At 37.2% G+C, this 12,234-nt stretch overlaps 1 protein-coding gene across 1 annotated transcript; it reads right to left on the bottom strand.

Annotated features, from left to right (window-relative positions):
• Nucleotides 1-1,456: 1,456 nt before the first annotated feature.
• On the bottom strand, nt 1,457-4,413 carry LOC120071416 (pentatricopeptide repeat-containing protein At1g74630-like). Its single transcript, XM_039023692.2, has 2 exons — nt 2,978-4,413; nt 1,457-2,878 (listed from the first exon to the last, which is right to left on the bottom strand). The coding sequence occupies exons 1-2, from the start codon at nt 3,782-3,784 to the stop codon at nt 1,856-1,858; spliced, it is 1,830 nt and encodes a 609-aa protein (XP_038879620.1). The 5' UTR covers nt 3,785-4,413; the 3' UTR covers nt 1,457-1,855.
• Between the last annotated feature and the right edge of the window lie 7,821 nt (nt 4,414-12,234).

Genomic DNA, 12,234 nt, shown 5'->3' with positions numbered 1-12,234 from the left:
AAACAGGTATGACTGGGTGTAAACCTGTTGACACGCCAGTAGAATACAATACGAAAATTGGTGATAAGAATGATGGAATTCCTGTTAATAAAGAAAGGTATCAGCGATTAGTTAGGAAGTTGATATACTTGTCTCACACAAGACCATATATTTCTTATGCAGTAAGTGTTGTGAGTCAGTTCATGCAAGCTCCTTGTGAGGATCATATGATAGCAGTTGAACGTATTCTTCGGTATCTGAAAGGAACTCCTGGTAAAGGTCTAATGTTCAGGAAAACCGATAAACGATCTGTTGAAGCTTACACTGATTCTGACTGGGCAGGAAATGTTGTTGACAGAAGATCTATGTATGGATATTGTACATTTATCTAGGGAAATCTAGTCACCTGGAGAAGTAAAAAACAAGGAGTTGTTGCTAGAAGTAGTGCTGAGGCAGAGTATGGGGTCATGAGTCTAGGGATTTGTGAAGAAATCTGGTTGAAGAAAGTATTATCAGATCTCCAGCAAGATAATGAGCTTCCAATGAAATTATTTTGTGATAATAAAGTTGCCATCAATATTGCAAACAACTTAGTTCAACATGAAAGAACTAAACATGTGGAGATAGATAGACACTACATTAAGGAGAGGTTGGACAGTGGAAACATATGCAGAGGGGAGTGTTGGAAATAGAGTTTTTAACCTAGGGGCATTTATGTAATTATGTAAGACCCCTAGGGCTTCCTACTGTCTATTTATAGAGTGAGTCCCTGTGTATTTAGTGTATCAGTTTTAATAAGAAAAGACTTTATATCGTGGTTTTTCTCCCTGCACTAGGGTTTCCACGTAATCCTGTTGTTTTTCTCTTCCCTCTTCTCTTTTTTAAGAGTAATCATAGAAGTTCATCAAGCTAAATGTGACTGGAATACTAACTTGAGCTGGTCAATAGACCATCAGAAGCATTGATCAAGAACTTCATCACGTTCAGTGTTGTAATCCATTTTTGGCCTATCAGAGAAACCCAGACCAGGCCGATCAACGATAGTAGCACGCCCATTGGCTTTACTGTCCTTTTGTAGAAGTTCTCTAGCCACTATTCTCCATTCCTCCACAGTGCCAACATCAGAGATCAGCGCCAAGGTCAATAAAGGCGGTGACAACATATCAAGCGAACAGTGTTAATAAATGAATATGCCTTAACCACTTCAGTTAAATTGTAATATAGTTTTAGCATATATAGCAAAATTGTCCAAAACCCAAAATCCAAAAATTTCGATAAGACTTATATAACAAAATGGTAGTTATTTGCTTGTAAGTTGTAAGTAGCCAGAATCTCATTCCATTGCCATCCCATTTCAATGACCAACATCAATATGATAAACTAAAGATCACCCACCCTTACAAAGTTGGAGGTGAGAATTTTAATTTAGTGATCGTAGTTGTAAATTAAAACGATGCCAACATGAATATGGTTCAAGTGTTCAAATATCAGTGCCTCCTTTTTCATTTTATAGATTTGAATTCCTTTGAATGTAAATTAAATCGATGCCAACATGAATATGGTTCACACGCTCAAACATTAGTGCCTCCTTTTTTACCCTATAGATTGAATTTTAGTCCAATCTCTAAGCCAACAAGCTACGGAACCGTTCAGTTTTTTTTACCCTATAGATTTGAATTCCCTTTATTGTAACATTCTAAGAATATATTACTTTCAATATTCATTGGTCTTGCTAACTTTTGCTACCAAAGTTCTATGGCACTTCCATTGATTAAGCAGTGCTATTAGTTTCTGGTTCGATTCTAACATTAGCTCATTAGCAGGCTTTCCCCTTTTGACATAGGATGCTAATTTCAAGTGTAGTTTTCTTGACTAATTACCAGTAATCTCTGCAGGAACAAGAACCATGTGTGAAAGAGTGGAAGCGACTTCTATCTCTCACCACAATTTCTACTTCATAGACCTTAGAAATCAGCTTCATTACAGTGTGACAGTCCCTACAAATTCTTAAATTCTTCACCACTCTTATGGCTCTTCCTCTCGGTAGCCTCACTATCCCAAAAGCTACTGCTAGTTTTTCACTGTGCTGTGAAACAGAGTCTTCCTTCTCTTCTATTTCTATATCATGCAATACACTTCCAACTTCTGGTACATAACCTCCTTCTATCCTTAGTCTTGACATTACCTCCCTTAGCTTTTGATGTGCCTCTACTGCAATGTCGTTTTGCTTTTCTCCTGCAACAAAACTATATGTGATTCTATCAACTTCGATCATGCTCCAACCTGGAGTTTTCTTAAGTCTATGGTGGGTCATTGATCTTCTTATAGTGTCAACATCCTTCCATTTCCCTGCAACAGCATAAATGTTTGACAAAAGAACATGATCTCCAGAATTTTCGGGGTCAAGTTTGGAGAGTTGTCTCTTTACTTGTCCTGCCAAATCTAAGCTACCATGAATGCTACAAGCTCCAAGAAGAGTCCTCCAGACAATATCATTCGGTAAAATTGGCATTTGACACACAAAGTCAAAAGCTTGCTGCAGCTTACCAGCTCGACCATAAAGATCAACTATGCAACCATAATGTTCAATGACGGGTTCAATACCGTAAATATTTACCATCCTAGAAAAATAAGAACATCCCAAATCAACTAATCCGGCGTGGCTACAAGCATACAAGATGGATATGAAGGTAATGCCATCGGGCTTAATATTAGACTCTTCCATCTCCTTAAATAATCTGATTGCTTCCTCCCCGTAGCCATGCATTGCGAGCCCCGCAATCATGGCTGTCCAAGAGACGGCGCTCCTTTCCAGCATATTATCAAAGACCAAACAAGCCATATCCAAATTCCCACATTTAGAGTAAGTATCAATCAGTGCATTATTCACTGAAATAATCTGCAGAAAGCCAGATTTTTCAACAAACCCATGTAAGATTTTTGCAAACTCGAATGCCCCAGCTTGTGCACATGCAGAAAGCACACCTGTGAGACTTACCTCATTTGGTCTCATCCCTTCCCGTCGCATATCCCTGAAAAATGCGTAAGCATTGTTAAAGTCGCCATTATGAGTGAACCCAACAATCATACTACTCCACGAAACGTCATCTTTCACAGGCATTTTCATAAATACCTCTCTAGCTAACCCAAGCTCACCTGCTTTTGTGTACCCTGCAAGCATGATGTTCCACGAAGTCAAATTTCTAATGGGAATACGAAGAAACACTTGCTCAGCATTCTCAATGTCCTCACACCTAAAACACGCAGCAACAATGGCATTCCAAGCAACAATATTCGGTTCAATCATTTCATCAAACACCTTCCGTGCAAAGGCCAAACTTGAACATTCAGCATACATGCTAATCAGCGTTGTCCCAACAAAAAGATGGGTATCCAGGCCATAACCAATAGCTTGGCAATGTAATTGCAACCCATTGGTCAGAGCCCTACAACAGGCGGCGGCTTTGAGCAAAAAAGCAAAAGAGAAGCTGTCGGGTAGAGCCATGGATTTGCGACGCATTTCAACAAACAGTTGAAGGGCACTGGAGGGAGTTTCAGAATCGGAAAGGCCACGGATGAGAGTGTTGTACATGAACACATCTGGGTTTCGAATGTCAAGGAAGACGCGTCGAGCATAGTGAATAGAATCAGGAAGTGTGACTGCACAATGTAGAAGAAGCTTTCCAGCGACTAATGGATCGGAATTTAAGCCTATTTTGAATGTAAATGCGTGGATTTGCTTCACGATTCTAAGAGATCTGCATTTCCTGAATAACGCAAGGCAGTGAAGTTCTCTGCTATTCATTCTCGGTTCCTGCCAACATCATTCCAGCTGGGAACTGATTCCTTGTAACGTGTGTCAATGTCAGAACTCGTCAAAACGGGGAGAAAGAATGCTATGAAGACCAGGCGCAGCCGTTCGAAGTCGTACTCATGATACACGTCAGATCCGTGGGTCAAAAACCCACTGGCGAGTAACTAGATCATCGAGGAAGAACACTCACCGTCCATGTAGGTGTCTACTTGTGTCAGTCGCCGGAGGAACGGGGTCGTCGACTTGGGTTTGTAAGCCGTCAAGGAAGAGAGACATCTCAAATGCGTGGGTTTGTTGTGTGGGTAATGTCGTCAACGTGTGGTAGAGAGGGTGGCGACTACCTCCGTGGTCGTCGACTGCTGCTCATGGAGGTTGCCGGCGAAGAAGATCTGAAGAGAAGGGGGGTTCGGCGGTTACGAGGTAAAGAGGAAGAAGAAGTTTAGGCTAGGTTTCTCCTTTTTCTTTTAATTGACATTTTTAGCCTTGGTAAGCAAAGACAATTTAACATGGTTAATTTGGGCCCACTCGTTATCAATGGGATCAGGGATACTTCCAGCAAGAAATATATCGAAGAGTTAGTGCCGGGTTAGCCGAAAATCAAAGTTTATCAGAAGCTTGGTCTAAAATTCCTGAAAAAATAGCTTTTTATGATTATATCGGGAATAATCCCGCAAAAGGTGGATTATTCAGAGCGGGTTCCATGGACAACGGGGATGGAATAGCTGTTGGGTGGTTAGGACACCCTGTTTTTAGAGATAAAGAAGGGCACGAACTTTTTGTACACCGTATGCCGACCTTTTTTGAAACATTTCCGGTTGTTTTGGTAGACGGAGACGGAATTGTTAGAGCCGATGTTCCTTTTCGAAGAGCAGAATCGAAGTATAGTGTTGAACAGGTCGGTGTAACTGTTGAGTTCTATGGCGGTGAACTTAGGATGAAATTGGTGTCCTAAATTTCTTGCGTGGTTTGTAAATATTGTATAAACATATTGTTGTTAATAAAATAAATGTTATTTTATAAGTATATACTCAATCCAATAAACTAAGTTTCGAGGTTATTTCATGTAATTTAAACGAGTATGTAAAGACATACAAGTGGATCTTGTTTAAATAATAACCTAAACGGTCTATAATAGATGGATAAGATTGGGTACCTTATCTTGTTGATACTATGGATACAACTCATTTTGTAAATGTTATAAGTGTTGTAAAATGCTACAAATGATCTGATCCTGATCATTCATGTGGAGACATGTGAGTAGGGGTATTATACAAAAAGTTTGTATAAGATCGAACCACAAAATGATTAGTTTTTTTATATAACACTGTTAATAATTGAGACTTACATTTCACTAGGATGACCATAGGTGACATGACATGAATCCTGATTGAGTTGTGAACTCCTACTCATGAAGGCGATCCTTTGATTTGTATGGGTGAGAGTGGTCAGATTGCCAACTGAACAAGCCTACCATTTTGGGGATTCGTCTGACTAGGGAGTTAGGAACACAGCTACACAAGACGGAATTCACTCCTTTCCTGATACAGGGGCAAGTAGATAAATTACTCCCTTAAGGACTGATTCCGAATCTTGAACATAGTGGTCACACCCTCTCTTGGCACGAAAGGAACTTGGTCATAGTAGGACTATGACTTATTGTTTATTAGAGGAACCAATGGTATTTAAAGAGTTAGATGTAACTATAGGGGCAAAACGGTGATTTTAGTCTAACTATACTTACGAGCAATTTGTGAAGGTCATTGCACTATTGATTGGTTATATCAAATGGACACAAAAATTTATTTATAGTGCGAAGAGTGCAGTTGTCAGTTTTTAGTAGAGTGACCGGCAAATAACGGATGTTGGGTAATTTTATTAAAGAATTTAATTAATTATCCGAGTGTTGGGGTTGATGTCCTAAATCTCGTAAGGTCCTATAGTTTGTAAACATTGTATGAACAAACTTTTATGTGATTAATAATATATGATATTTTTATTCACTTTGTCTATAAAATGTGTGATATTTAGTTGCATTAACCACAAACCAATAAACTAACATCCAAGGTTATCGTTGTAACTTAAACATGTATGTGGAAACATACAAGTGGATCATGTTTAAGTGATAACCTAAATGGTCTGTAGTATATGGATAAGGCTGAGTACTTTATCTTGGTGACACTACAAGTATGGCCCGCTTTGTAGGTGTTACAATTGTTATAAAGTGCTATAAATGATCTGATCATGATCATTCATTATTAGACATGCGAACGGGGATATTCTATACAAAGGAGTTTGTATAGAATCGGACCACAAAATGTTAGTCTCATTATATAACACCGTTCATAATAGAGACTTTCATTTCACTAGGATGACCATAGGTAACATGACTTTAATCCTGAGTGAGTTGTAAACTCCTATCTATGAGGGTGGTCCTTTGGTTTATATGGATGAGTGTGGCTAGATCGTCGACTCAACAAGTCTACCATTTTGGGATTCTTCTTATTGGGGAGCTGGGAACTCAACTACACAAGATGGAATTCACTCCTTCCCCGTAGCAGGGGTAAGCAGATAAATCGCTCCCTTAAGGGCTGATTTCGAGTCTTGAATAATGTGGCGACACACCCTCTCTTGGCTCGATAGAGGTTTAGTCATAGTGGGACTATGACTATTGTTCATTAAAGGGATCAGTGGTACTTAAGGAGTTTGATGTAACTATAGAGACAAAACGGTAATTTGGCCCAGCTACACTTACGAGCAATTTGTGAAGGGTCATCATACTGTTGATTGGTTATATCCAATAGACACATAAATATATCTGTATTACGAAGAGTGCAGCTATCGGTCTTTAGTAGAGTAACCGACAGTTAACGGATAGTGGATAATGTAACTAAAGAGTTTAATTAATTATTCACGTACCATTGGAGCTTCAAGTTACAGGTTCATAAGGTCCCCTTGGTAGCTCAAAAGGATTTAATTGAGAATCAGTTTTTGGGTGAATTTGAATTGTTCAAATTAATAAGAGGAATATATAATTAAATTGTTACAATTATATATGATATAATTGTCATAATGTATTTGATACATTATTGTTTAATTGGAGGAAAAAAATATTGAAATGAGATTCAAATATATTTTCTATGAATGTAATTCATAGTTATTAAATTTAATATAAATATGATTTATATTGAATGACATAAAATAGAGAAAAAAAACTATAGTTTATATTGTATATGATACAATATTAACTATAGATTATGTGTTATATTTGATATAATATATAGTTTAATATAAATATGATATGATACGTTAGTTATCATATTTATTTGTATGGTTTATTATTTTGAATAATAACTTTCTATTTTCTCTCCAACCACCTTAGTGGGTGGTTACTGATTTTGTGGCAAGTGGAATAAAAGAAAATTAGGATTTTTCTTCTTCCTGACCACTTGAACGATTGAAGGCATTGGTTGTAATATTGAGATTTTGCAGTAGTGTTCTATGTGTGCTTCAATCTTCTTCCTCCTTCAAACTCAAATAAACCCTCCTAACCAAAATATTCAGAGCCCACCACTTCTAGGTTCTCACCTTGAGAATATCAAAGACTCCCTATGGTAGTGCTGAAGGAGCTCGTCTTAAAAAGATCCTTGAGCGGAAGAGGATTGTCCAACTACCATTTTGATTGAAAAACCAAATTTACAGTAAACATAAAAGATGTGCATTCTTAAATAAATCACATAATGCTTTTTATAAAGAAATAGAGTTCAAGAGATACTACCTTTGAAGAACCTTTCTTCTTGTAAATCCCTCGATCTGTCACGAACCTCGAACTTAGTAAACCTTGAAGACCCACTTCAAGAATTCTCGAACCAACAAAAGACACAACCACTGAGAGCCTTTGGTATTCTCAGAATGAGAGTCCAAGAGTGATGGGTCTCTGATTATTTTAGTTTGGAGGGTTTTTTTTTTAGTTTGGAGGAAGATGAAGATTGAAGAAGACAAAACTCTTTTGTTCGTAGTATAGAAAACTTCAATCGTGTAATGCTCATTGTTAGTTTGTTCGAAAGAAAAGAAAAATAAATTCTTTTATTCTATTTGTCATAAAACCACTTAAACACCCACTAAGGTGGTTTGAGAGAAATGAGGAATTAATATCCAAAATAATAAAATTAATATAAATAAATATGATAACTAACTTATCATATCTTATTCATATTAAACTATATGTTATATCAAATATAACAGGTAATCTATAGTTTTAATATTGTATTATATACAATATAAACTATAGTTCTTTCTCTATTTTATGGCATTTAATATAAATTATATTTATATTAAATTCTAATAACTATTTGAATCTTATTCAAATATCTATTTCTTCCAAATAAACTATAATGTATCAAATACATTATAACAATTATATCATATATATAATTAAATCAATTTAATTATATCATATATAATTAAATTCTCTCTTATTAATTTGAATAATTCAAATTAACCCAAAAACTGATTCTCAACTAAATCCTTTTGAGCTACCAAGGGAATCTTATGGACCTGTAGTTTGAAGCTCCAACGGTACATAAATAATTAATTAAACTCTTTAATTACATTATCTATCATTCGTTAACTGTCAGGCACTCCACTAAAAACCGACAGTTGCACTCTTCATACTACAGATATATTTCTGTGTCCATTAGATATAACCAATCAATAGTATGATGACCCTTCACAAATTGTTGGTAAGTACAGCTGGGCCAAATTACCATTTTGTCCCTACAGTTATATCTAACTCCTTAAATATCACTGATCTCTCTAATGAATAATAGATCATAGTCCCACTATGACTAAACTCCTCTCGGGCCAGAAGAGAGTGTGGTGCCACATTTTCAAGACCCAAAATCAGCCCTTAATGGAGCAATTTATCTACTCATTCCTACTTCAGGAAATGAGTGAATTCCAACTTGTGTAGTTGTATTCCCAGCTCCCCAATCAGACGAATCTCCAAAATGGTAAGCTTGTTGAGTCGGTGATCTAGCCATTCTCACCCATAAAAATTAAAGGACCGCCCTCATAGGCAGGAGTTCACAACTCACTTAGGATTAAGGTCATGTTACATATGGTCATCCTAGTGAAATGAAAGTCTCTATTATGAACGGTGTTATATAATGAGACTAAACATTTCGTGGTCCGGTCTTATACAAACTCCTTTGTATTAAATATCCCACTCGCATGTCTTATACATGAATGATCAAGATCAAATCATTTGTAGTACTTTACAACAATTGTAACACCTACAAAGCGGGTCATACTCATAGTGTCACTAGGATAAGGTACCTAGCCTTATCCGTATACTACAGACCATTTAGGTTATCACTTAAACATGATCCACCTGTATGTCTCCATATACATGTTTAAGTTACAACGATAACCTTGGATGTTAGTTATTGGTTTGTGGTTAATGCAATTAAAATATCGCATATTTTATAGACAAAGTGAATAAAAATATCATATAAGAGTTTGTTGATACAGAGTTTACAAATTATAGAACCTTACAAAATTTAGGACATCAACCTCAACGATCTCCCACCTATCCTAAAGCTAGTGGGGTGTACAAGATAATAAAATATAAGTACACAAAACAATAAATTAGGGTATAACACGCCGAGTACAAGATCTTCAACTTGCCCTAGTAAAATCGTGGTCTGTCCCATAGACCCATACTCTGTAAGTGACCCTCAAACATTGCAGTCGTGAGGGCCTTTGTAAATGGATCAGCAATGTTGTGCTCCAAAGCTATCTTCGTGAAAATCACATCCCCTCGATGCACGGTCTCTCGGATGAGATGATACTTCTGCTCTATGTGTTTGTCGCGCTTATGACTCCTAGGCTCACGGAAATTAACCACAACACCACTATTATCACAATAAAGTGTGATGAACTTTGACATGTCTGGAACAACTTCCAGATCAGTCAGAAATTTTCTGAGCCAAACGGCCTTCTTAGCAGCATCACAAGCATCTAGTACTCAGCCTCCATGGTGGAGTCTGCGATGCACCTCTACTTAGTGCTTCGCCATACTACAACCCCTCTATTAAGAGTGAACACCGATCCTAATGTGGATTTCAAAGAATCCCTATTAGTCTGAAAATCAGAGTCCGTGTATCCTGTAAGGATCAAATCCTTAGAACCATATACAAGATGTAGTCCATCGTTCTCCGTAGATACTTGAGAATATTCTTAACGACTGTCCAATGATCTAGTCCTGGGTTAGACTGATATCTACTTACTATCCCCACTGCATATTAGATGTCAGGTCTAATACATAATATCACATACATCAAACTGTCTACGACAGATGTGTAAGGGACCCGTCTCATATCCTCGACTCTTGAGGTGTCCTAGGACACTGTTCCTTAGACAAAGTAACTCCATGCATGAAAGGAAAAAAGCCCCTCTTAGAGTTCTACATCGAATATTTGACAAGCATATTGCCAATATACGATGGTTGAGACAGTACTAGCATCTTGTTCTTTCAATCTCGAAAGATCTGAATACCAAGAATAAATCAAGCCTCTCCTATATATTTCATTTGGAATTGGGTCGCTAGCTAGTTCTTAACTATGGCCAATAAGCCTACATAATTCCTAATGAGTAGGATATCATTTACATACAACACTAGAAAAATTACTGAGTTGTTGATGATCTTCTTGTAGACACAAGGCTCATCAACGTTATTCTCAAAGCTATAAGATTTGATTGTAGTATCAAATCTTATATTCCAAGATTGAGATGCATGTTTTAGTCCATAAATGGACTGATTAAGCTTGCAAACCTTTTACTCTTGACCTTGGACTATGAATCTCTCTGGCTGCACCATATAAATTGTCTCCTCAAGATTGCCATTCAGAAAAAGCAGTCTTGACATCCATTTTCTATATCTCATAGTCATAATATGAGGCAATGGGTAGGAGGATTCGGATAGGCTTCAGCATGGCAACAGGTGAGAAAGTCTCCTCATAGTCGATTCCCTCTACTTGGGTATAACCTTTTGCCACTAGTCTAGCCTTGAAGATTTGCACTTTCCTATCAGCACCTCATTTCCTCTTGTAGATCCATTTACAACCTATAGGTTTAACCCCATCAGGTTGATCTATAAGATCCAATATTGAGTTGAAGTACATAGACTCCATTTCGAGATCCATGGCTTTGATCCATTCATCTCTGTCAACATCTTCCATTGCCTTCTTGTAAGAAAATGGATCCTCAACCTCGCCATCAACTACCATAGTTAGGATTTCAGTTAAACCCATGTAGCGAATAGGTGGGTTCGCAATCCTCTTGCTACGTTGAGGTTCTCTCAACACTTGAGGTGGATTTGATCTACTAGATGAACTTACTTCAACAACTCTTGTTGAGGTACTAGGCTCTTGAACAACTCTTGTTAAAGATTCAGTAGTTTCTTTGGAAAGTTCATTTAACACGATTTTACTTCTGGGTCTATGCTCCCTTATGTGGTCCTCCTCAAGAAAAGTAGCATTTGTTGATATAAATACTTTGCTTTCTTTAGGATCATAGAAATAACCACCTCCCGCAACCTTGGGTAGCCTACAAATAGGCATAACCTTGAACATGGTTCTAGTTTCTTAGGGTTGGCCTCGAGCACATATGTTGGACAACCTCAGATTTTGAAATGACGTAAACTAGCTTTACGACTATTCCATAACTTCATAGGTGTTTTGGCAACACTCTTAGAGAGAACGCAGTTTAGGATATAAGTTGTAGTATCCACTGCATAACTCCAAAACGAGTTAGGTAAAGAAGCGTAACTCATCATAGACAGAACCATGTCCAACAGGGTTCGATTTCTTCTTTCTAATACACCATTCTGTTGAGGTGTACCAGGTGCTAAAGTTGGGATACTATTCCATGTTTTATCAAATAGTTTTGGAAATCCAGATCCAAAAGCTCTCCACCTCGATCAGATCGAAGTGTTTTAATCATTCTATTTAATGCATTTTCAACTTCAACCTTGAACTCTTTGAACTTCTCAAAAGACTCAGACTTTTGCTGTATTAAATAAACGTACCCATATCTTGAATAATCATCAGTGAAAGTGATGAAATATTCATAACCTCCCATGGCTCTTACATTTATTGAACTACAAAGGTTTGAATGCACTAGCTTTAGAGGTTATTTGGCTCTATGACCTTTTCCAGTAAAAGGCCTTTTAGTCATTTTGCCTTTAAGGCATGACTCACACACAGGTAAAGAATTTTCTTCTAACTCGCTTAGAGGTCCATTCTTCACCAACTTCTCAATCCTATTGAGATTAATGTGTCTTAATCTTAGGTGCCAAAGTTGGGCATTTTCCTTAAGAGAAATTCGAAGTTGTTTATTTTGAGTTACGATAGTTTTAAACATCTCTATGTTATGGAGGGTAT

This window comes from Benincasa hispida, chromosome 2 (assembly GCF_027475165.1).
Source record: "Benincasa hispida cultivar pf3 chromosome 2, pf3_genome.v1.1, whole genome shotgun sequence".
Classification (NCBI taxonomy): domain Eukaryota; kingdom Viridiplantae; phylum Streptophyta; class Magnoliopsida; order Cucurbitales; family Cucurbitaceae; genus Benincasa; species Benincasa hispida.
This window is presented reverse-complemented; position numbering and strand designations above follow the sequence as displayed.